The 27,509-nt window shown below is 31.3% G+C and overlaps 2 protein-coding genes across 2 annotated transcripts; both read right to left on the bottom strand.

Annotated features, from left to right (window-relative positions):
• Positions 1-595: 595 nt before the first annotated feature.
• On the bottom strand, positions 596-3,548 carry LOC145954364 (uncharacterized). Its single transcript, XM_083068433.1, has 2 exons — positions 2,617-3,548; positions 596-2,525 (listed from the first exon to the last, which is right to left on the bottom strand). The coding sequence occupies exons 1-2, from the start codon at positions 2,884-2,886 to the stop codon at positions 1,761-1,763; spliced, it is 1,035 nt and encodes a 344-aa protein (XP_082924559.1). The 5' UTR covers positions 2,887-3,548; the 3' UTR covers positions 596-1,760.
• Positions 2,886-3,847, bottom strand: LOC145949268 (serine/threonine-protein phosphatase 7 long form homolog). Its single transcript, XM_083069730.1, has 4 exons — positions 3,309-3,847; positions 3,157-3,211; positions 2,953-3,018; positions 2,886-2,894 (listed from the first exon to the last, which is right to left on the bottom strand). Exons 1-4 carry the CDS (start codon positions 3,845-3,847, stop codon positions 2,886-2,888), a joined length of 669 nt encoding a protein of 222 aa, XP_082925856.1.
• Positions 3,848-27,509: the final 23,662 nt, after the last annotated feature.

Raw genomic sequence — 27,509 nt, 5'->3', positions numbered from 1 at the left:
CATATGATCTTCTACCAAGGTGGTTGGACAGGATGGTTGAATGTTGTCCTGGGTCTGTGTATAAACTTGAAACCACTGAGTACGTGTCAAACAATATAGTGGATCCAAATTTCCGTCAATTTCGTCGAGTCTTTTGGACATTTAAACCAGCATGTGATGCCTTCAACTACACTAAACCCATTATACAAATAGATGGGACATTTTTGTATGGAAAGTACCGAGGCACACTACTAATCGCTACGATACAAGATGGAAATGCTCGTGTGTTACCACTTGCATTTGCAATAGTAGAAGGAGAAAGACTAAGCGATTGGTCATGGTTTTTGTCTAACATTCGTCGGTATGTTACGAGAAAACAAGGTATTTGTTTAATAAGTGATCGACACCAAAGCATAAAGTCAGCAGTGGCAAATGCCCAAGGGTGGCAACCACCTCAAGCATATCATGTATATTGCATTCGACACATCGCTAGCAACTTCAACCACCGATTCAAGAATACTAAACTTAAAGAAGAATTGATTAACATAGGTACTAAACGCTTTATTGTTTTTTATATGGTGTAATGTTTACTTTAATTTTATAAATATTAATACATAAACTTCTTATATGGCAGGGTACACAACCAACAAGCATAGATTTGAAAGAAGGTTGGAAAGGTTTCGTGAGGTCAGCCTTGAAATTTGTCGTTGGATTGATGGCATTTCCCTTGAAAAATGGGCAATCGCACACGACGAAGAAGGACGTCGATATGGACACATGACAACAAATTTGTCCGAGGCAGTCAACAAAGTCCTTAAGGGTGTACGGAACTTGCCTATAACTGCGCTAGTTAAATGCACGTATGCTAGGTTGGTGGAGTATTTTATCCAAAGGTTAGGTCAGGCAAACGCTGACCTTGCTCTGGGTAAACGTTACTGTCAGAAGTTAATGGATGCTATGGAAACAAATCAACAAGAAGCAACCTCTCATTTCGTTCGCAGGTATGATTATGAGTCTACAAGATTTGAAGTTGAAGAAATCTTCAATGCAGTCACACAACGAGGTGGGAAGGTTTTCAATGTTTTTCTAAATGAAAGAAAATGTGAGTGTGGTGCTTTTCAGGCGTATAGATATCCATGTTCACATGCAATAGCAGCCTGTGCACACGTTCGTATAGATCCATTAACTTTTGTTGATGCCGCATACACTAACGAATACATCAAAGCGGCATATTCAGGTCAATGGTTCCCACTTGGAAGTGAAGAAAATATTCAACCTACTAATGGACCTCGTATAGTTCTAGATGAGACAATGATACGTACAAAGGGACGCCCAAAATCCACGCGCATTAGAAATGAAATGGATTGGACTGAATCTCAAAGGAGGCAACGATGTGGACATTGTAGGCGTGAAGGGCATAATAGAACCAATTGCCTTGTGCTGGCTGAAGATGTATTCAATAACGCATAACAAGTTTGTATGTTGCAGTGTATTTAAAGAATAAAATTCCTCCATAGTTATATCATATGTCAATTCTAGTTTAATTAAATTGTTCAGTTATACAATAAAATAATTACAACAAAGTTTACAGTAACTATTAAAACAAATACAAATTACTTCTTCAACGTATTCTCGTCTTTCTGGAGCGTGTAACCAGCGTGGTCCGGTGGCATATCAACTGTCAAAAAAATTTAATATTAGTAAAGTTAACATTTAGGTAAATAATTAAATATCAAACAATGAATTAAGTTTAAGTACTAACAACTTATTATTCAAATTACCTATTCATTTCTCCTCATGTGCTGCTCATGGGGACTTAGGATACATTGCCGTTGTCTATGGCGAGCACCATGATCTGGGTTCCTCCGAACTAACTCATCACCATCTCCCTCAGGGCTTCCAGCTTCCGCTGCTAATGCTGTATTCAAATCATGCCCTAAACCTGGATGATGGGAAGACGAACCCCCACCATAAAATCCTCCTCCCATAAATGACGGCTGTCCAAATCGATAATCTCGATAATTCATCATAGGTGCTGATGGAGAGATCATGTGTGGAACATATGGAGAAGGTGTAAACTGGAACATACTACCAGCCGACATACTCGGGACATCACCCATCGACTCCGATGCTGGGAAATTACCTGCACCAGACATTCCTGCTGTGTCAAACCCAAAAGATGTGTCCTGTGCAGTACCATACACATATTGTGTCACATCTGCATCCGGGGTCAATGTACTCGGATAATATGTCCCAGTTGGTGGCTCAGTCGGAGGAACTGGTATCTGTAAACCCTGGTGTTCAACTCGCCTTCGCCGACGACTTAGTCCCTTTCCTTCTCGTCGACCCACCCTAATGTGCTCCACCTGAACTTCGTCTGCTTGTGGTAATGCTGCAACTGCAGCCGGTGTAAAAGGGAAACTGACCCTGCTCACCTCGTCTCGCAACTGCAAGCAGTGACCGATGCTCTCATGCATCATGGTAAAATCAAAGGCATCCCTATGTTCTTCACTAGTGCGATGATACATGTGTTCTAGAACATCGGTCTACAAATAACATAACAAATATCATCAGTACACTAAATTTAAAAATATGTCACAAGTAATTATTTAAAAACATGCGTACATTTGTACTCACCACATATCCTTCCTTTGCAGTAGAAGGAGAAATCCATCGCCTTGTATGTTTCCTATACCACACCATGTATTCTGAACTATAGCTCAAGTGTGGTGTATCACACGCAGGTTGTGTCCATACACGATGATGACGTGACTGCCACTCCTGCACAAATTGAACGTGCATGCGTGACCAGTCCGTGTTATCCTTGCCTCTCAACGAAAGATCATGCAATTTCTCCGGATGAATAGGAGGCGCAGGAATGTGTTGGACCATCCCAAATTTTCGCATTACACGATCTGCATAATGATATTCGACGATGTGAAAATTAATCAACGGGACTGTTGACCTCCATACATGTGAGTCCTCCAAACAGTAAGGAGGTAATGTAGGTAGTAACTCCAAGTATGGTTGCCATACAAACTGCAAAATAACCAATCAATTAAGTACTTACGAATTATCATTTATAATCACAATTTTTTATTATCAAAATCTTCAATATAATATTCTAATAAAATACTTACATCCTCTCTTTTTAAACGGTCAAAATAGTCTCTATACTTTCACAATTTTTTCTTTTGTTTCCTCTCTAGGTTTATGCAAGGCATTATTCCACCTGTTATAAAAACAAAAAAACCATCAAATCTTCAACTTCCAAATTAATTCTAAATATATTTATTCTAAAATCGATCACAAGTAATATAGTTACTAACCTTGCCCCTAGAGGAACATGAAATGTAGATAAAGGTAGATGAGGTGGTGCAATAAATGGAAACCGATACCATGCCCATAATTGCAGTAAAATACCTGACCCAGCAATTTCCTTGTGATCATAATTCGTCGCCACACACAACTCCCTGTACAAATTTGCCAGGACGCATGACCCCCAACTCATTTGACCACAAACATCTAGGTCTTCGAGGAAACTCAAGTATCTGAGGGATACAAACGCGCTAGAGTGATCGGTTAATAAATATCCCCCGATCATGCGTAAAATGAACGCTCTAGTATAGCGTTCCAACTGTTCCTGACTATGTATATGCTCAGAAACATCCGAAAAGTGCTGGTCAATCCACCTCATCCTCAATCTACCCCCAACAAGCATTGCCTCAGGTGGTGTCATCCCAAGAAGGCGCTGCACAAGAGCTCCCCAATCCATACTTGCGTATCCAGTAATGGGTGCCCCAGAGATCTTCAACCCAAGTAAAATTGCAACATCCTCCAACGTGATAGTACACTCGCCGAAGGACATGTGAAACGTGTGGGTCTCTGGTCTCCATCGCTCAACTAACGCAGATATTAAATGATTATCCACAGGAAGGTAACTAATCTACGCCATCCCCAGAAATCCAGCCCTCTGTAAAAGATCCTGAACAGCAGCTGGAATGACACCACCACGCAACTCTGATTGTTTTGCACTCCTAACCTTCAGAACCCTATCCTCAGCTCCATTCCATATATGCTCAGATATATGAAATGGCTGAAGCCTTAATAATGAATCATCCATAGGTCCTGCATGAATAATCTGTCTAGACATCCTGATATAATTCAACAAACAAACAAATTAAATTAACTCAAACAACAATTTATTTCTAAATTTTATAAATACCTAAATACCTAATTTAAACCCTCATAATAATTCAACATTTTAAATTGAAATCATTCATTACTGCAATGAGAACGGGTCGTTCTGGTTTCAGAACGGGCCGTTCTCATTGCACAAAAAGTGTATAAATTTGGGTTTCGGAACGGGCCGTTCTGAACCCATCCATACTTCACTAAATGAAACAACGAGAACGGCCCCACAACGGCCCGTTCTACTTTCAGAACGGCCCGTTCTAAAAGTAGAACGGGTCGTTCTGAAAGTAGAACGGGCCGTTCTGATTTCACAACTGCCCGTTCCACATCCAAAATAACACCCATTTACTTTATCTAGAACGGCCCGTTCCAAAAACAGAACGGGCCGTTCCACACCCACAAACGAGTGACGAAGACCCCTCAACATTTTCTATTTATATTTTTTTCTTACTTTAAAATAATTAAAATTCAAAACATACCTGATAAACGTCTAAATAAACTTGTGTGAGCAAAAAATGTGAGCAACACAGGTACTCTAAAAGCGCCGGAAGCGCCGGAACCTCAAGCGTTTTTGCACAAATATTATCAGCACCTCCGCCAGCTCCCACCCACGAGCATCATTTAAACGAATGGGGGAAGGAGGAACAGTGCACAAATGGCGCCTGGGGGGGAGGCGCGTTCAGTGCATGCCACATAGGCACACATGGCGCCTGGGGGTGGGGCGTTTTCAACACAAACGTGCCACGTGTGCATGGCGCCTCCCCCCTGGGCGTTTTGTTTGCACAACTCAGCATGGATGGCGCCTGGGGGGAGGCGTTTTCAACACAAACGTGCCACGTGTGCATGGCGCCTCCCCCCTGGGTGTTTTCTTTGCACAATGCCACCTCAGCATGGATGGCGCCTGGGGGGGAGGCGTTTTCTATAAAACGCCCAACCCCCAGGCGCCATCCATGCCCAGTCAGCGCTGACATGTCCAAAACTACCTATTTTGATAAATTGTTTTTTTTTTAATTTATTTTGTGTATTTTTTTTTTTTTTTTAATTACTTGGGTCAAAAAGCCCACTTTATAAGTGTATATCAAATTTTGTTAAAATTGAACAACTGGAAGGTAATCAAAGTATTTATATTTTAGTATATTTTGAAATGAATATATTACATCAATTTTGTTTTATAAAAATGAAGTATCAAATCATCTTGGATTAATATAAAATTTTGTATATATAATCTATGAGAGATATGAACCTTCAATCTAACAGTTGGATTTACCAAATTTATATTTAATATAAAGTTATTGAGCGGTGTAATACTTAGTAAAAGTCACATTTAATGTATATATATATATATATATATATATATGAGGGGGGTTATAATTACATCGGTGTAAATTTTACTAAGTGTTACACCGCTCAATAACTTTATATTAAATGTAAATTTTGTAAATTCAACCGTTAAATTGAAAATCTTTTACTCTTAAATCATATATACAAAATGTTATATTAATCGAAGATGATTTCTTATAAAATTAAATTCAATCTGTCAGAAAATTTATATTTTCGATGAGAAAATTTTTGTAGGAAAAGTTATATTATTGATGGAATATTTCAGAAAAATTTATATTTGTCGAAAATGTAAGAACTGATTTTAAATTTGATATGAAAATATTATGATATAATTAGATAAGATTTTAAGTTAGTATTTTATTAATGGTTGATAATTAAAAAATAAAACAAGGATAAATACATTTTTTTGAATATTATATGTTTGATTTAAGATAACTTACAAAATAACTCTTGGTAAAGTTATTCCTCTCAATAACTCATGGTGTGTGTTGAATTTCATCGATCCAATTAATTGTTAATTTAAAAGTTATTAAATTTTACTAATAATTAATATAAAAAATTTAATTAGTTTTGGAATAAATTATTTGCTAATTAACAATATAATTGAAACATTAATTATTTTAAATTATTTAACTAAAATCTTATTGACAATTTACTATATGATCTTAATATTTTTTGTATAACTAATATCTGCTTTTAAATTTAATATGAGAATATTATATATAATTAGATAAGATTTTAAGTTAGTATTTTATTAATAGTTGATAATTAGAAAATAAAACAAGGATAAATACATTTTTTTGAATTTTATATGTTTGATTTAAGGTAAATAAATATATTAAATTAATTAATAATTATTTAAAATATTAAAATTTAATTTATAAGTATGTATTAAATAAATATTTATAATTTTATAAATTATATTATCATTATAAATTATAAAATTAAATAATTTAAGTTATAATTTTAAATAGAAATAAGTAGATGTTAATTATAAAAGTAAGTACATATAAATAAAGAATAACTAAATATATTATTATTATTATTATTACTATTATTATTATTCATAATATAAAATTATTATATATTATTATTATAGTACAAATATGATATTGTATATTTGAGGATAACTTAAATGAATTAATTTGTATAAGTTATACTGACAACATACATAACATTTCGGTAACCTACTCATCAGAACTTCACAGTTAAGCGTGCTTGACCTGGAGTAGTACAAGGATGGGTGACCTTCTGGGAAGTTTCTCAGAAATTGCACAAGTAAGGATAAAACACGCTAAATAGTGAAATATTGTGAAATAGAACCCTTGAGAGGCCAAATATGAGGATTGTTACATTAATAAATTTATTAAAATTAAAAAAAATTATAATTTTTGACAGGTAAAAAATGAGTCGTAATATTAATTTAGAGGCAGTTGGTGTGACAGTTGATGAAAGGGTCGCAATGTTAATATAGAGACAGTTGGTGCGACAGTTGATGAAAGGGTCGCAATTCCAAGTTTGCGACGGTTTGTGCGACGGTTTGGGAACCATCGCAATGTAGGCCATATAACCGTCGCAAAATCGTCATTTTCTTGTAGTGTGATTGTAGTGTACTTATAATTTTCTATTCTTTTCTTGATAAAATTTACTAGTTTGAACTGGTTTTGCAAGTTCTTAAGGAATTGGTCTCTAACTTTCAAGTTAGGGAAAAGGTCTACTTTTCAAGTTTCTAGTATCTTGTATTATTTTATAAATAGGCTGGATTTCTTATGCCTTGATGGGTCTGTTTCTGGAATACTCTCATTAAAGGCTGATAATTAGTTTCTTTAATTTGTTCAAATAAGTAGCCTTTATCGACCTTAAATTTTTACTTGTCTTACATACTATCACTTCACACTTATTCTTTCTTTGTTATGGTTCTCATTGCTTACTTTTTATTACAACTATTTAAAAATTTATACTTAAAGATAGTTTCTGATAGGTTAATATATATAATTTTTAATAAAAATTTGATTTATTATTGTATTTAAATAATTGTATTTTTATATAGACATTTAACAATTTAACAGATATCCGGATAAAATGTTTTACTGACTTTAGGTATAAATTAAATTCTTATTTGATAACTTTTTGCAAATTATATTAAAATATGTAACTATTATATGTTTTTTTAAGGGATTACAATATGTTTTTATTAAAATTTATTTTAGTAAATTTGGAGGCTAAATTTATGATATTGCGTGATAACCCCAATAAATACTGGACGCCCTTTGTAATAATAATCTTAATTTAATGAAATTTGTCATCAGAACGAGATTTTTGCACTTTGAAGATACTAATGTTTCTGTAGCTAATTTTTCGTAACTAGATTTTAATGCTTATTAGTCTCTTATTTGTTGCTCTCTTTTTGCTATTATTATGATTTCATTATTATGTTATTTTGATGCATAAGTACAAATGTGTTAATTAACATTTTACTTTTCCGACCTTTTAGTTTGATTTTGGGTGATTTTGTTTCTTATCTTCTACAGAAGGATTTAACGTTAGGTTCGTAGCTTCTCTCTTTTTGTTTCTCTTATTGTTTGTCTCTATAGTAGATTATGAGTGACACGTTTTGATTATTGAATTTTTTTTTACTAAGTTACTACTTAGCGATGGTTATCAAACTGTCATGGTATTACATAGCAACGGTTTACCTATCCACCAGCATCCTATTATTTAGTGGAACTTACAGTTCCCCCATTATCATATATAACTTAAATTAATATTATGAGTTACACATTTTGATTATTGATTTTGTTGCAGTGAATTGTAGGTAATTTCGGTGGATGAGATGAATTAATGAAAAGCTGTCATGTGTTCTTTGCGTTTTCTTGTTTGCACTCTTTGGTTTTAAGCATCTATTTTGCAACTTCACCAAAAGTTTCAAGTTTTTATTAAAAGATATTATTACTCACATATAAAATAGTTTAATAAATTTGGTGGTAATCAGAAAATTGAACCTGTTTGACGAATTGAAGAGCTCTGCATGATGATTTTCTTAGGAGTGGGGCACAAATCAGAGCTTCAAGAGATCTACTAAAGTGAATCTTTGTTAGTGAACATCCACTTAAACCAACTCATGTTGTCACCCTTCATATAGAAAGCAGCAAGAGGAACATGTTCCCACACCTGACACATGATAAAACATGAAATACTATTCCGCCTGAAAAATCCAATTCAGATGCTCAAAACCTTTGTATAGGGAGGTGTGTAGGTTGGTGTATGGATGGTACGTTGTTGGGAGGTAACAAAGGGCTGAGGATTTGTGACAAAACAAAAGGGGGTGGTTGAAGGAGGGGCTATCGACTTGGTGGTAATAGCTTGCAAAGTAAATATAGAGAGGAAAAGGTTGTGTATTGTTGGGTTAATTGCATAAATGGAGTTGGAACATGCAATTAACCCAACAAGGTAAAGAAGAACTAGAAGTAGGTTATACATGAGAGTGGACATTAGGGTGGTGAGTTGAGCAATTCATGAAGGGTGTCATGTGGAGATGGCTTCATAGCCTCTCTAGTGGAGGTGGAGGACTAAAATGAAAGCATCAATCACAGGTTGGTCGTTAACCTAGTTAAAACTACCAAGAGATTATCATTCTTCCTTCCTCAATTAAAAAGTTCAACAATTTAAACGCTTGTATACTAGCCTATCTAGTAGACCCACAACAATAAACAATTATTGAAAGCAAGAAATTCAAGAACAAAAACCAAAAGCCCAATAGCTAGCTTCTATATATACAATCTGTTTAAATACAAGTTTGAAAATATTTTTAATACTTCTTTATAAGAAAATACTCTTTATTATTAGTACAGAAATTTTCAAAAAATACTTATAATTAGTATCTAAATATACTCGTAATCCTTAAGCCATATTAGGTTAACAACTCTTCTTCTGGGCACTAGTGATGCGGAAGGGTTTGGAGGCGTGCTATCAGTGATACTATATAACATTTTTTGCTTACCCTAAAAGCTAACCGATAAGAATTAAGATTAAACTCTACAGAGAGAAATATTGAAAGATATATACATGCATACAAACTATATTAATTACTTCTAAAATTTTAATATTGTGGTTAGAACTGCAACTGTAAACAGTAGTTCAAAATCTAAAGTGAACCTTGTTGAATTCCTACATTTGCATCTATATATTCTCACATATGTTTGAATTTTACAAAATAAAACACTACATATATATGGACATGCTGAGAATGTTATTCTGACTTACACACTCTCACAGACTTACATACTCTCACAGAAGCACAAGTGAGAGAGAGAGAGAGATTTATTGCTATTTCTTTGATATGTTATCAAGTATGGCCTTGAATTTGTCAACATCACATGTGATTTTGAGCAAGCCAGTTTGGTATCCATACTCCTTTGTCGACTTCTCCAATAACTCAACAATGGTGAGATGCTGAATCTCTTTGATTGTAACCCAAATCTTCTCCATATCATTGTTTCCTTTGCCTACAAGCACTGGAACGTACCCTCTGCGACTTCGAGTTCCTTCCATCTTAGCTTTCTTAGTGCTATTTAATTGCTAGCTCCCTTTTAATTGTGTTTTCTACTTACACTCCAGAAGAAGCAACATTTATACAATGTCAAAATTAAACTACTGGATCAAAAGTGTTGGTGTGAACATAGGAAACACTTTTAGACGGCTTTATTTGATCAATGTGAAGTGGACTGCGCAGGGACCACTTGTCCTAGAAATAAATAGTTTTAAACTAATGTTGGTCAATAACTTTTTTTTTTTTTTTGTATATATTGTATTTTATTAATTTAACTATAAGGTTGATAGCTCTTAGTAGATTAAGTTTACGAATTCAGTTTTCATGAAAGTTTTAAAACTAGTTGTTTTAAAACTATAAGGTTGATAGCTCTTAGTTGTTTCATTAATAATTTCATAAGATTATAACATATAATATATATATTTTTTATAAAATTTAAATAAAAATTGTCAATAAGATTATATATGAACTTTCATTTATTTGAAGTTTGATGCACGTGATTGTTAGTAAGACAATGTTAATTACATGGTTTAATAGCTAATTTTGTTATATTCATATGATTAAAGTGTAAAAATGGGTCAAGTATCTAATACTAACTTGATAAAATATGGATCTTTTCTTATGTGTGTAATATATGTTAACATCAATCTTTTTTAGACACTCCTTATCGATAATTGAAAGATGTATGAAATAATGTGGATCTCATCATACTTTTAATGAGTCATATATACATGCTCATACTAATAATTTATATTTCTCAATGAATTTCATTCATGTTAGGAAACAGTATCGATCATTCAGTCATTTTCAAGTGCAAGTGGTGCATGCAGCTAACATAAAGTGGTTACCATATAAGTATAATTGCATTGACTTTATGAAATGTAAGGTATAGCGACAAGCATGAATCTTTTAATCAATTTTAGCTAAGCTTAAATTTATATATATGAAACTATAATAACGACATGAACAGATTAACTTCGTCACTGAGCAATGAGAATCACAACCCATAATGTTTTTCTTTATATGAAGCAGCTTCATATATATTTACTTTATGATGCATGCTTGTATTATCATCTTCTTGATAAGAATTCCCTCGAATGTATATTTTTCCGTGAGGCTACAATTATCACAATACTTAACTCCAATCATTAATAGAGTATAAGAGTGTTTGGATACAAATTTAAACATGTTTTTTTTATGATTTGTTTACTAGAGAATACTCTTTATTTTTATTAAAAAAAAGTTTTAAAAAATACTTTTAATTTGTATTCAAATAAACTTAACATTAGAAGAGATTTCCACATGAAAGCAACAACCATGCATGTTGAGTTGGTTCAACAAAATAATATTAAGCAACAACATAATTAATGAAACTAATTAAGGATATATAAACCAATTGCTGCAGGAAAATTGTATATTTCAAGTAGTGTCAATTGCTGAAGAGGTTTCAAAGTCTTCTGTTAGGTAATCATTTATTGTTGTGACCACCTACAGACAATATATATGCTGACCATGATGATGAGAAGATGATGTTATCGATTACGTCGACCAAGAGATCTAATCAGTTCCACGTTCGTAATTGCATTGAAAACTTTAACATTTAATTATGATGACAATTTGAATTACATTGAACTTTATTTGTATCAATCAACTATGCATAGGTTGTTGACTTCAAATTGTAATTTTCGATGTTGTATATGGCTATTAAAATGTACAAATTAGAGAGCTACTTACCAAATTAAAAGGGCGTTGAATATATGAGTAATTAGGTTTGGTTATTTATTTTACACTGGTAAAAAATAAAAATAAAAAAAGACACGAATTGGATACAAATTGATTAATTAAAGGCTAACTTTTTAATATCAACAAGGGAATACTTCCATATATTTTTCCAATATTTGTAAATAACATAAGACAAATTTTTGTTATTTAATTTAGAGATGAAATATTAATTGGTTTTGTCTCTTACTGGAAAACAAAATAAAACTTCATCTTTGACTGTTGTACAGCGACGTGATCATATGATGTTACGGATATGTCTGTCTTTAGTTTTCCTTTTGGGACAAAAAGGTTTAGATTTTTCTTGTTGTGTTGTTAATTGGAAACAAAACCAATCAATTACGGATAACATTCAGTGTAAACATGAGATTAACAAGTTAAGAATTATAGCTAGAATATATGTCATGTACCGATAAAGACAAAATCTTCACTATTAGTGTTAACTCGTTAGTGTTCTAAAATTTAAAACATACCAAACAAAGAAGAAAAACAATAGATAATATAATATGCTTATCCAAAAAACCCGATATTCAACTACGAACTTATTAACATAACGATTATAGAAGAAAAAAAATATTAATTAGATTGGAAACTTGCACCACGAGTCCGGTAGCTAGCTAGCTTTATGATTCAGTGATGGGTGGAGGAAATATTTTTGGGCACTCCTCTTATTGTTTTTGAAAATCACATGTAACCAATTTTTTTCAACTCAAGTAATTCAACATTTTTGTTCTTCTTATTCGAGAACTAAAATTCAATTTTTAACTTGAGTATAAAGTTGTATCTTGAAATACTATTTTATTGTTATAGAATTCAATTGGATAGAAATGAATTATATCTCTTTAATAGATTAAAATATTGCTGTATAAAAGGTATTACAAATGAAAAAATCTAACATAATCTCATATTTTTACGTCCTTTTTTGATATTTTTTTTAAATAACTTTGAAATTAAGGAGTTTTTGAAGAGTAATGATTTTAGTATATTCTGAAATTAATTACTTATAATATCTCTTTTTAATGACTTTTTAATTTTTGGCTGTTGGAGTTTTATTACTCATTATTTTTTTTAAATAACTTTTATTTTTTTCTTATACCTCAATCCCCCTATAAATAAGTGTTTTTGTTGAAGGGGAAATACACATTAAGCAAAACTCTCTCTTGTTTCTTTTTTCCCTTTTTTTTGCTATAAATTATATTATAAGGTATTTTTGTTGTATCTTGAGAGACGTACGTATATCCTACAGATAAGTTCTTTAAGACAGTATTCAGCACACCTCAAGAAATATATTTGTTAGGTTGAAGATAAGAGATATTTTTAGGAATTCATTGTTTTTGAAAATCACATCATGCAACCAAGTTTTTTTAACCCAAATAATTCAGCATTTGTACTCCTTAATCAAAAACTAGAGTTTAGTTTTTAAGTTGAGTATAGAATTGCACCTTAAAGTACTACTTTAATGTTGTTATAGGGGTCAGTTTGTTGGAAAAGAATTATACTTCCTTAATAGACCAAAATTTTACAACATGCATAAATTAGGTTGAAGATAAGAAATTAAATGGTGCAAAAGAAAAATGGCAAGAGGTTGTGTGGAAATAGACATGGTTAAATGACCTTTAACTCTTCCGAAAAGCATTTTTCCCCGTATAAATTTAAGAAAAGATCGATTAATAGTCATTAGACTTTAGAAAAATAATAACATATTGTTTTATATAGTTATCTGCTGGGTTTTGGGAATAAGGGCAATCATGATTTGGCGAATCAGCTAGACTTGACAATATAAACTGCGACTAAAGTCTTGATAATGCACAATATATATAAGTACTGTATTTGGACTCAAATGCAAACATTTTTTTTTTAATTTTATCTTTAATAAGAAAGTTAATGTTTGTTTATTTACTAATTTCAAATAAAAATATTTTTTTAAATAAACTTTATTGAAACTTAATATCATAAATAAATAAAAAAGTCAATCAAGATATATAATCTTAATCAAATAAAAGGTATTAATTTTGAGAATGATATTAGTAAAATGATATATTTAATTAAATTTGCTTATATAATATATATATATACATACATTATGCTCAGTGCAAGAATGAAGAAGCAGTTGATCCAGAGAGAGAGGATCTGGTGATTCTGAAGATGAATAGCTCGGGGATAAAAATTTCTTTGCAAGAAACAAAACGTTGAAAAAAACCCTCAAATGAAAAATATGATTATAGTCTTTTTATATATAAAATTATTTCAAAACATATATTTTATTATATTTGAAACACACGCAATGTATAAATTACTTTTATTAAAATTAAGCGTTGGCAAGATTTTGAAAAACTAGGCGATTAAATGTGAAAAAGTAAAAAAATGGGACAAATTCTACTGAGGATTTACAGAACAAATGCGTAGACTACCATGACAAACATTTTGAATGATGTGATTCACTAATAAACCAATAATTGGCAGCGTAAACAAACTTTAAAAAGAATGAAAGGTGCACGTTAAAACCAGTTGAAAAGTGAAGTTTTATATTAATTTTTTTAGTTAAATTATATTTTTGTCTCTTAATTTATTTTTAAGATTTAAATTTGATTTCACTATTTTTAAATGGTTTGATTTGATTTTTTAATTTTTTTTTAAATATTTAATGTGATCTTTCTTTACAAACTAACACTTACGAAATTAATGAAATCAAATAAAAGTATAAAATTAAACAATTTTTTAAAATTAAAGAATCAAATGGAATGTTTTAAAAATAGTGAGATCAATATTAAATATTTTAAATTAGAATAATCAAATTAAATTATTTAAAAATAGTAAAATTAAATTAAATCTAAATATAAATATAAGAACCAACGTATGATTCTTTGTTTTGAAATTTGGAATGAATATTGGTTATGAGATTTGTTGATTTTGTGTTAATAATCCCAATTCCTAAGGATTGTCAGGTTTTTGAATTTGGAACGAATTCAAATTTTGAATTAAAAATGAACTTTTCAAAACAAGAAGTGATGCCCTTTGCAAAGCTCGTGACAAAGTAGAGGCACAGTGAAGCAGAGCTCATGATAAGCAACATCACAGTGTATAATTTTAGAGAATTTTTGTAAATTTTGAATTTTTTTTCTTTTGGTAAAAACTATTTATTTCCAGTTATTTTAGTTCCTCAAAGGTGATGCACTAACTTTAGTACTTCAACATAGAACTATTTATTGAATGTTGCTGGAAAGCTTTTATCTAGCAGTCGTGTGCTTTAAAAAACACACACACACACAACTAGGTTAATTTTGAATGTGCTCGTAATTTAGGTCAAATTTTGATTCATGACAATATTTAATATATAAGAGGATTTAAATCACGTTAATATGACTTTTATCAATTATTATCATGTTTAATAATTTTTTATTAAAGGTGAATTTTTAAAAGCTTTTAGTTAGATTAAAATTTTTTTTTTTAGATTATATATACAAAAATTTATATTAATTTAAGATAATTTGATATCTCATTTTTATATGACAAAATTGATATAATATATATATATATATATATATATATATATATTTTAAAATATACTAAAATATGAACACTTTGATTACCTTCAAATTATTATTTAATTTTAACAAAATTTGATATATACAAGTGATATCAAATTATAATTCAACAATTGAATCGATAAAATTTACATTTAATTCAAAGTTATTGAGTGATATTATGGCTGATAAAAGTTATATCAGTGTCATTTGAAACTCAACCCAAACCACACATGCAACACAAGATATTGCTCCTATTCAACACAAGAAACTCAATTCCAACTCAAAAACCAACATGCAATAATAATTCATAGCAACCTACTCTATAATTTGCTCAACACAACCATGAGTCTCAAAGGAATTCATACAACATATAACTCATACATCACAACACAACTAAGCTACTCAGTCAAAACCAAAATCTAGCTTCCTTTACCTCAAGATCTATCTAGAAAAATTAAGAGAAAGAGAAGGAAAAGATCCTACACGACTTCGAGAAGCTCCACACGACTAAGCTAGCTTGATTCTAGGTTCCTATAACTTGAATCAATGACAATACAACAAATATGAGATTAAAGGAAGAATTGGAGAAGAGTCAGAGAGAAAGGAAGTTCATGGACCAAAATGCTTCTCTTTAGAATTCCTCTCTTGTGGAGATAAGAAAAACACTAGAAAGGAAATTGAATAGTGTCCAAAAATTCACACTTTTTTTAGTAGCGAAGTAATAACACTAAGAGTAAAGAATGTAGGAGAAGAGACAGATGAAACACACGATAATTTTATATTGGTTCGTCTCAACCATTGAAACTACATCTAGTTCTCAATTCAACTAGATTGAGTTTCACTATCTTAAACAAGATGCAAGTATTCTTTCAACAAGTCACTTCTAACTCAAACCTAAGTATTCTTTGAATTTCTTCTTCAAGCAATCTACCCAATTACACTTTCACATAAAACCCCTCTAAGCTCCAACACTAAGTATTCTTTTACAGACAAGTCTCTCTAAGCTCAAACGAGTATTCTTTTATAAACAAGCCTCTCCAAGTTCAACCAAGTATTCTTCTACTAACAAGTCTCTTTAGACTCAAACGAGTATTCTCTTAATAGACAAGTCTCTCCAAGTTCAACCATATAACAATTATTATATATGGGTAAATTTTTACAAATGTTGTTTTGTCTTATAGACAAGACATGATACAACCAATTAAGAACAATCACTACAAGAAATGTTACATATAGTGACATACAAAAAGTGTCACTATAAGTATAATATATGTAGGTATATGTCTATTTGACATATAATTACACACAACTTTAGTGTTGATTTTGAATAAGATTTAACAATATATTTTGTGTGTCACTATAGCCTATACCCACACTTTTTAATAATATACCAACATATATTGTAGTTATTGTGAGGGTAAAAGTAATTTTTAGTGACATGTATAGTGTCACTATAGGGTGTGTGCCACTATATGACAATTTTCTTTTAGTGAATAGTCTTTACAAAAAGCATGAATAAATGATATTTTGTATAAAGGTTCTATTTCTTTTTTATCTTGAAGTTCTTTATATAGTAGTCTGGATGAAGATGACCATTGCAAAACCTTGAGGGTTCTTTACAAGCTTGTTTCACTTGTCTTCGTTACGAGTTTCTTGAAATGAGAAGTGTTTGTTGATGCATTAAATGCTTGCATTAATTGCATTTCATCAAATTATCACTTCCTATCTAATCAAGGAGGCTATTTATCAATTTTAGGATACCAAACAAACTATATCTATGGCGTGTGTAAATGAAGGCAAGTTTTGTATTGACTTTTGTTGACTTCATGATTTCAAGGATCCATTTGTCCTTGTTTCTTGTCCACAACATGACTCCATTCACTTTAACAAATTTGTGAGTTTCAACAAGCTTTCTTTGTTCGATTTGTAAAGGAATCAATTATTCATGCACCAAGTAGTCATTTCTTATTATAAATGATACACATTTATAAATTTATGAAGTAAGATTGTATGCTTAATGTGATAACACATCATTTGTCTAAAGGTTTGTGTCTTATGCTTTATCTGATTTATATTTTTGCAAAAATATTTTCCCTTTAGAAAAACATTTTGTTTGTTATCATTAAAACTTAAAAGTTTAAGAGATCCAAGACCGTCTTTTGACTCAACATAAATCTATATTAGCAACAACCATATAACCCAACCATCATTACCATAAGCATTTAGCACCATACATGATCTTGAGCAAGAACATGTATAATAGAGAGTTGTTTTACAAGAGCTTTTTCCAAATGAAGAAAAGATCAATCTCCATATGCTTGGTCTTGGTATGCAAAATGGATTGTGAGATAAAGACATGGTGCTTTGATTATCACAAAGAATTACAGGATGAAAGATATGAACAACAAGCTTTTTAAATAGAGTTTGTACACAAAGAACTTCAAAAGTGGCTTGAGCCAAGCTATGGTATTTTGATTCTGTTGTACTACGAGCAACATCTATTTGTTTGTGTGACCACCATGAAATGATATTAGGACAAAGATAGACAACTACTCTTAAGGTAGATCTTTTGTTATCTAGATCAAAAGCATAATCAACATCACAAAAGACACTAAGAGAAAAGGGGCTTTCTTGGAACAGTAGAAGAAAAGGACATCCCATAATGAATGGTTCCCTTTAGGTAGTACATAATGCATTTTATAGCAACCTAATGATTATTGAGCAGGCAAGCATATACTGACAAAGCTTATTTACTACAAAACTTAACTCTAGTCTATTGATTGTGGATGTATTGGAGTGCTCCCACGATAGAATGATACAAGGTAGGATCATGAACAAAGTGAATTCCTACTTTTGAAAGCTTGTTGTCACTAATCATAGGGGTTGAGATGGTTTAGAATGTAACATGGAGACCTTGTTATGCAAATAAAAAATAAATTTGCTTTAGGTAAGCAAAAGAGATCCATCTGGTTGTTGTCTTTCTTTAGTACCCAAAAAATAGTTAAGTTGATCAAGATCTTTAAGTGCAAATTTCAAGTTTAGTTTATGAGTGAGTTATTGTAGAAGTGAAGGGCAGTTTCTTGTGATGATGATATCATCAATGTAGACCAACAAATAAACTACTTAAGTGTTGACAGAGTAGATGAACATAGAAGGATCACACTTGCTAGCTAAGAAACCAAGATGGAGTAGAGTATCTTTCAATTTATCAAACCAGGCTTGTAGAGCCTGTTTAAGACTATAAATTACTTTATTTAACCTAAATACAAGAAACTTATCTATAGTTTCAAATCCAAAAGGTTGAGTCATGTATACTTCTTCTTCAAGAATTCCATGTAGAAATGCGTTGATGAGATCTAGTTGTTGTAAAAATTAGCCATAAGTCAAGGCTAAGGTTATAATGACTCTTATAGTGACAAAACTTGATAACAAGGAAAAATGTTTTTTTGTGAAATCAAACCCCCATATTGTTAGTTGAAACCATTAGCAACCAACCTTGCCTTGTATTTATTTAAGGAACCATCAACATTTTATTTCACATGAAACACCCATTTACTTCCAATGGATGTTTTGTAACATCCTAAAATTTAAATATAATATTTTTATATTATTCTTAAAATAATAATCAATTTTTATATATTTTAAGAATCAATAGAAAATAAGTTTGATATTTTCAAATTTTAATACATTAAAATTTTATTGTCAAAATTTTCAAAAATTAAAATGGAAGTAAACAATATTTAATTCAACAAATTATGTTATTTTAGAATAATACTCTAATTATAAATATATATATATATATATATATATATATATATATATATATATTTAATAAACATTTGGATTATTATACATAAAATATTACAAATTTTTTTCATTTCCCGGAATTTCTAATGATTTCCAAAAAAAAAAAAAACTGGTGCAATAAATGCAGGGATAAGCAACGCAGCTCAGCACCTTATCCCGTGAAATTAAATCAATTCCAATGTTATCTCTAGGCAACTATAGGTACCAACGGAAGTGTAATTGAACAAACTTGTATTAATTTTACCATTACATATTAACTAGGTAATCATTACTTAGAATGCTATAAATAGGCTCAATTGTGGTAAAATTTGAGACATCAAAAACTGACGGTAATAGAAGCGAAAGAGAGAAGTAAGTGAAGATAAATATTGTTCTATGGCCATAAAAGATAAAATTTGAATTATTTATAGCTGGAGGTTTGACCTTGGGGATTTAAATGAGTAAGCATTCATGGTAAAATATTCTGTTGATATTGGGTTGACATTACAATAATGCTCATTTATCCCGACTAGTCACTATTAGAATTATTCAAATTTTATTATTTAATTGTTATGTTTACTATAGATGAACTTGTTCTTTATTTATTTAATTATATTTAACAAGTGTTCTCACTCTTTATTTCTTGTTGTGAAAAATTTAATATATCATAATATAGATGGATCTACCGGCCATACCAGGTCCTTTTACCGTAGTTATCACTGCCGTTTTTCCCGGGGGTAATTGGAGTGTAGATGTTATCTCCAACTCAGTGACGTTCCAAGGCATAGGGCTTTCTTCGTTCGTTTTCTTTCCCGATCAAGAAAATCCCACTAATATAGATGGACCAATTATAGTGACTTTCTTTTTACCACCAGCAAATCATGCAAATTCTATTGTAAACTTATTTCCACCACCAATGTAAATACTATCGTAATAGTAGTAGAAAAAAAGAAATATAGTATGTAAGGCATGTACTGTAAAATAATAGTAAAATAATATGTAATGTAAATATTGGAAATAATAATGTAAGATATTAGTAGTTTATAATTACGTATATTATTGCAAATATTTTAAGGTTATTATAAGTTAATTATGTGTATGTAAGTTTGAAAATTTTCTCTTATTACTCATTTGTGTTCTCAATCTAAAAATATATATAAATTATCTGCAAATATATATAAATGTATAAAATTGGGGTTATCATTTATATTATTAGACGTTACAATTTAGTGGTATCAGAGCAACGTTCCATGTGTAACTTGGGGAAATGTGCTAACCATGTTTCTAGTATAATAAACTAATTTATAAACTTTCAGATGGCAGGAAGAAGAAATAACGAACTGATAGAGGCTGTACAAGCTATTAAGGATATGGTCGTAGCCTTATTAAGAAATTAACGACCGGAAGGAATGGGAGAGTCACAGGGACTGGTAGAATTTAGAAGTAATAAACCTTCTCAATTTGACGGAGGATATAACCCTGAAAAGGCTGAATTATGGATTAAAGAAATAGAAAAAATATTTCGAGCCATGAACTGTCCTGATAACCAAAAAGTGAACTATGCAGTATTTATGTTAGTAGGAGAAGTAGAATATTGGTGGGATAGTACTAGGAGGTTATTAGAAGGAGGAGGAATAATTATTACATGGGAAGTATTTAGAGCCAAATTTTTTGAAAAATATTTTCCAAATGATGTTAGGAGGGCTAAAGAAATAGAATTTATGCAATTAAAACAGGGTAATATGACAGTAGGAGAGTATGCTTCTAAATTTGAGGAACTGGGAAAATATTCTTCTTTCTTTTATCACCCTGATGAGAGGATGAAGTGTATTAAATTTGAGGATGGACTTAGACCAGAATTAAGAAAGGCAGTAGGGATATTAGAAATCTCTGATTTTCCCACATTAATACACAAGTGTCGATTTCTGGAAGGTTTTGATCATAATAAGGATAATAGACCAAAATCTTTTGGCCCTCAATTTAATAAGAAAAGGAATAATGAAGGAAAACCTTATGGCCAACCACAATGGAAACCCCAATCTTCTCAGTTTGCAGGAAATTCCAGTAGACCCACGAATAATCAAGCTAAGTGCCTTAAGTGTGGACAGGGTCATTATACTAAAGACTGTCATCTCAAAGGACCTGTTTGTTTCAAATGTGGAAAGCCTGGATATGTGTTTTCTAAGTGTGGACAACCAAAGGCGCACGCGAATACTTCTGGATCCAAACCAAGACTTCCTACAACTGGGAGAGTTTATACCATGACTGAAACTGAAGCTGCTCAAAACAACGATCTAATACAAGGTAAATGTTTCATTAAAGGCAAAACCTTAAATGTACTGTATGATTCAAGCGCAACTCATTCTTTTATCTCCAATGATTGTGTTCAACACCTCCAATTACCAATTTCTTCTTTAGAAAATAATCTAATTGTTTCAACTCCTACAATCAAATCTGTAATTGCCAATAAAGTTTGTTTAGATTGTCTTATTTTTATTGGTGATAAAAAATTTCTTGTATATTTGATCTGTTTACCTTTATCACAATTAGATGTGATTTTAGGTATGGACTAGTTATCTTCCAACCATGTTCTTCTCAATTGTGCAGAAAAGTCTATAATATTTTCTGATTCTAAGGACCTATTGATTTCATTATCCAAACCAATAAGCAAGTTTTCTTGGGGTAAAGTTCAAGGATATTTAATCTTATCCTCTATGGAAGCTAAAGAGGAAGTCAACTTGAAAAACATAGCTGTTGTTCAAAATTTTCCTGAATTTTTTCCCAATGATATTCCTGGTTTGCCACCTGACAGAGAGATTGAATTTTCGATTGATTTAATACCTGGAACTGGACCAATTTCAATGGCACCTTATAGGATGTCACCTTCTGAATTAGCGGAGTTGAAGAAACAATTAGAAGAGTTGCTTGAAAAACAATTTATACGCCCTAGTGTATCACCTTGGGGGGTTCCTGTTTTATTAGTTAAAAAGAAAGATGGAAGCTTTAGGTTGTGTGTGGACTATCGGCAATTAAATAAGTTTACCATAAAGAATAAATACCCTCTTCCTAGGATAGATGATTTGCTAGATCAATTGAGGGGAGCCACTATGTTTTCTAAGATAGATTTAAGATCAGGATACCATCAAATCAAAGTGAAAGCTGAAGACATACAGAAAACTGCATTTAGAACAAGGTATGGTCATTATGAATATCAAGTAATGCCTTTTGGAGTAACAAAATGCACCTACAGTGTTCATGGATTATATGAATAGGATTTTTAGTCCATATTTAGACCATTTTGTGGTAGTTTTTATAGACGATATCCTAATATATTCTCGAACTCATGAAGAGCATGAAGAACACCTTCAAACTGTCCTCCAAATCCTGAAAGATAAACAACTGTATGCCAAACTTTCTAAGTGTGAATTTTGGTTAGAGGAGGTTAAGTTTTTAGGACATGTAATTTCTAAAGATGGAGTGTCTGTGGATCCGTCTAAAGTAGAAGCAGTTCTACTATGGGAACCTCCAAAAATGGTAACAGAAATCCATAGTTTTTTGGGTTTGGCAGGATATTACAGGAGATTCATTGAAAGATTTTCTAAAATAGCTATGCCTTTAACTCAACTCACCAAGAAAGGACAACCCTTTGAGTGGATAGAAAAATGTGAGCATAGTTTTCAAGAGCTTAAGAAAAGATTAACTACTGCACCAGTTTTAGCCTTACCCAATCCTAATGGACAATTTGTCATATTTTGTGATGCCTCAAAAATGGGATTACGATGTGTTCTTATGCAAGATAGAAGGGTAGTAGCATATGCTTCTAGACAATTGAGAGCTCATGAAAAGAATTACCCAACCCATGATCTAGAACTAGCTGTCATTGTTTTTGCACTCAAGATATGGAGACATTATGTGTATGGTGGTAAGTTTGATGTTTTTAGTGATCATAAGAGTTTAAAATATTTGTTTGATCAAAAGGAACTGAATATGAGACAAAGAAGGTGGATGGAATTTTTGAAAGATTATGATTTTGAATTACATTACCATCCAGGGAAAGCCAATGTTGTGGCTGATGCACTGAGTAGAAAATCTTTACATATCTCTTCATTAATGATTCATGAGATGAATTTGATAGAAAAATTTAGAGATATGATTTTATCAACTATAGTAAGACAGAATAGAATACAATTGTATGCAGTTCAGATTACTAGTGACTTACATGGACAAATTGGTGAGGCTCAAGTAGTTGATAAATTCATTCAGAAGAAAAAGAGATTGTTGGGACAAAAGGGTGGTGAAAAGTTTAATATAGATAAAAAGGGAGTTTTAAGATTTAATAATAGGATATGTGTGCCTAATGATTCTGAAATTAAGAAAATAATTTTAGGTGAGACACATAAGAGCAAGTTGAGTATACACCCTGGGGCAACAAAAATGTATCAGGATCTCAAGAGAATGTTTTGGTGGCCTAAAATGAAAAAGGAAATAGCACAATATGTGGCTACATGCTTGATTTGTCAAAAGGCCAAGATAGAAAACCAAAAGCCAGCAGGGATGTTGCAACCCTTAGATATACCTGAATGGAAATGGAACAGTATAGCAATGGATTTTGTTGTTGGTTTACCACGAACAACACATAAATTTGATTCCATATGGGTTATTGTGGATAGACTAACAAAATCTTCTCATTTCTTACCCATCAACGTTAGGTATTCCCTAGAAAAATTAACTGAACTGTATATAAGAGAGATTGTACGGCTGCATGGTGTACCATCTAGCATAATATCTGATAGGGATCCTAGATTTACTTCTAAATTTTGGGGAAGTTTACATCAAGAATTAGGAACCAAGCTTCGCCTTATCTCTGCATATCATCCTCAAACAGATGGACAATCAGAAAGGACCATTCAATCCTTAGAAGATTTATTGAGAGCTTGTGTGCTAGAGGATTCTGGTAGTTGGGATCAATATCTGCCTCTGTTTGAATTCACGTATAACAACAGTTTTCATTCTAGCATAGGTATGGCACCCTATGAAGCTCTATATGGGAGAAGGTGCAGAACTCCTTTGTGTTGGTTTGAGACAGGAGAAAATTTAATTTTGGGTCCTGAATTGGTACAACAAACCACGGAAAAAATCAAAATGATTCAGGAAAAATTGATAATAACTCAAAGTAGACAGAAAAGTTATGATGATAAAAGAAGACGACCTCTTGAATTTCAGGAAGGTGATCATGTATTTTTGAAAGTTACACCAACAACTGGAATTGGTAGGGTAATGGAATCAAAGAAACTCACACCTCGATTTCTTGGTCCTTATCAAATTCTCAGGAAAATAGGTCCTGTAGCTTATCAAATTTCTCTACCCCGTTTTCTTTCTAATCTCCATAATGTCTTTCATGTGTCTCAGTTAAGAAAATATATTTCTGACCCTTCTCATGTAATAATGTCTGATACAGTACAATTAAAGGATAACCTTACATATGATGCAATGCCTGTACAGATCGCAGACAGAAGGATCAAACAGTTGAGAGGCAAACAAATTTCATTGGTAAAGGTCATTTGGAATGAAGACACTAGAGACGCTACTTGGGAACTGGAAGAAAAAATTAGGAAAAATTATCCTTATCTATTTTAGGCAATAAAAATTTCGAGGACGAAATTTCTGTAAGTAGGGGAGAATTGTAACATCCTAAAATTTAAATATAATATTTTTATATTATTCTTAAAATAATAATCAATTTTTATATATTTTAAGAATCAATAGAAAATAAGTTTGATAGTTTATAATTTTAATACATTAAAAATTTATTGTCAAAATTTTCAGAAATTAAAATGGAAGTAAACAATATTTAATTCAACAAATTATGTTATTTTAGAATAATACTCTAATTATAAATATATATATATATATATATATATATATATATTTAATAAACATTTGGATTATTATACATAAAATATTACAAATTTTTTTCATTTCCCGGAATTTCTAATGATTTCCAAAAAAAAAAAAAACAAAAAACTGGTGCAATAAATGCAGGGATAAGCAAATGCAGGGATAAGCAACACAGCTCAGCACCTTATCCCGTGAAATTAAATCAATTCCAATGTTATCTCTAGGCAACTATAGGTACCAACAAAAGTGTAATTGAACAAACTTGTATTAATTTTACCATTACATATTAACTAGGTAATCATTACTTAGAATGCTATAAATAGGCTCAATTGTGGTAAAATTTGAGACATCAAAAACTGACGGTAATAGAAGCGAAAGAGAGAAGTAAGTGAAGAGAGAAAAAAAGAGAAGAAAGAAAAAGAGACAGAGAGCGAAGTAAGAAAATTCCTTTTACTTAACTACTTCTTGATAAGTCTACATTTCAAGGTAAGGGGGAGGAGAACCTTATCTCTTTAAAATTTTATATACTCTTATGTTTATTTATTTATGTTATTTTTTATGTATATTTATTTAGTGGGGTGTCCCTAACCTCATTTATTTGCTTAACCTATGCTTATTTTTATCTATAATAATTATTAAGGTGTTCATATTTTATATTATTTTATAATGATTGTCATTTTTATTTATATCATTGGTACTCTTAATATATTCTTTTTTACGTAAATATATTTATTATTTATAATCAACTATGATATAATTGTAATTTCTTGGATTCGTCTTTTTGCTATTTTCTTTTACGTATTTATGAAGATAAATATTGTTCTATGGCCATAAAAGATAAAATTTGAATTATTTATAGCTGGAGGTTTGACCTTGGGGACTTAAATGAGTAAGCATTCATGGTAAAATATTCTGTTGATATTGGGTTGACATTATAATAATGCTCATTTATCCCGACTAGTCACTATTAAAATGATTCAAATTTTATTATTTAATTGTTATGTTTACTATAGATGATCTTTTTCTTTATTTATTTAATTATATTTAATAAGTGTTCTCACTCTTTATTTCTTGTTGTGAAAATTTAATATATCATAATATAGATGGATCTACCGGCCATACCAGGTCCTTTTACCGTAGTTATCACTGCCGTTTTTCTTGGAGGTAATTGGAGTGTAGATGCTATCTCCAACTCAGTGACGTTCCAAGGCATAGGGCTTTCTTCGTTCGTTTTCTTTCCCGATCAAGAAAATCCCACTAATATAGATGGACCAATTATAGTGACTTTCTTTTTACCACCAGCAAATCATGCAAATCCTATTGTAAACTTATTTCCACCACCAATGTAAATACTATCGTAGTAGTAGTAGAAAAAAAGAAATATAGTATGTAAGGCATGTACTCTAAAATAATAGTAAAATAATATGTAATGTAAATATTGGAAATAATAATGTAAGATATTAGTAGTTTATAATTACGTATATTATTGCAAATATTTTAAGGTTATTATAAGTTAATTATGTGTATGTAAGTTTGAAAATTTCCTCTTATTAATCATTTGTGTTCTCAATCTAAAAATATATATAAATTATCTGCAAATATATATAAATGTATAAAATTGGGGTTATCATTTATATTATTTGACGTTACATGTTCTAGCTACTAGTTGGGAGAGGGGTCAATTTCCATGTCTTGTCCTGTTGTAGTGTTGTGAATTTAGTTTGCATGGTTCCATACCAATTTGAGTACTAAAGAGCCTGTTTAATTATTTTTGGTTTAACATGGGTAAGTAGTAGTGTGGGATAGATACGAGGTCTAACAGTACTAGATTTGGATCTAGTTTGCATGGGATGCATATTGAGATGTTGAGGTTGAATGTTTATTTGTCTATAAGAAGAGTTATTGGTAGTGGTTATGTTAGGGGAATTATTTGTGACATTGGGAGGTCAGATAGTTGATTGGAAGGTGTATTAACAAGATTATTTTCTAAATGATATATAGAATGTGGTATTGGAAGGTGTTGTGCAACAAAAGGTATAGTAGCTGTTGATAGTTAAGTATAGGAATTTGAGGTGGTACTGTGTAGAAAAATTGAGGGATAGGGAAATCTTGTTTCATTAAAGACCACATCCTTGGAGATGACAATTTTGCCAAATGGAGTGAGACAATTGTAACCTTTTTGCATAGTGGAATAGTCAAGAAACACACATCCTTCAGACCTGAAATCTAGCTTGTGCTTGTTATATGGTCGAAGTAATGGACAACACGAACAACAAAACACTTGCAATAAATTATAGCAAGGTAATTGCTTGAACAATAGCTGAAAAGGAATACCAAAATTCACTGAAAGTTGATAACAACTAATATATCAATAGATAATTGCAAAAAATACATGATCTCAGTAATCCAAAGGCAAAAGTGCTTGATGTAGAAAATTCAATCCAAGTTCCACAATA

Source organism: Cajanus cajan, chromosome 2, assembly GCF_000230855.2.
Source record: "Cajanus cajan strain Asha chromosome 2, NIPB_CcT2T_4, whole genome shotgun sequence".
Classification (NCBI taxonomy): domain Eukaryota; kingdom Viridiplantae; phylum Streptophyta; class Magnoliopsida; order Fabales; family Fabaceae; genus Cajanus; species Cajanus cajan.
The sequence above is the reverse complement of the archived record's forward strand: the minus strand, read 5'-3'. Positions and strand labels throughout refer to the sequence as shown.

Coding starts and splice junctions, on each gene's coding strand:
- LOC145954364 (XM_083068433.1), bottom strand. CDS start 2,886: ATGCGAAAATTTGGGATGGTCCAACACATTCCTGCGCCTCCTATTCAT. Junction 2,526..2,616: donor CTGCAAAGGAAGGATATGTG/GTGAGTACAAAT, acceptor TGTTATTTGTAG/ACCGATGTTCTAGAACACAT.
- LOC145949268 (XM_083069730.1), bottom strand. CDS start 3,847: ATGTCCTTCGGCGAGTGTACTATCACGTTGGAGGATGTTGCAATTTTA. Junction 3,212..3,308: donor CATGTTCCTCTAGGGGCAAG/GTTAGTAACTAT, acceptor TTTTTATAACAG/GTGGAATAATGCCTTGCATA. Junction 3,019..3,156: donor CAAAAGAAAAAATTGTGAAA/GTATAGAGACTA, acceptor GTTATTTTGCAG/TTTGTATGGCAACCATACTT.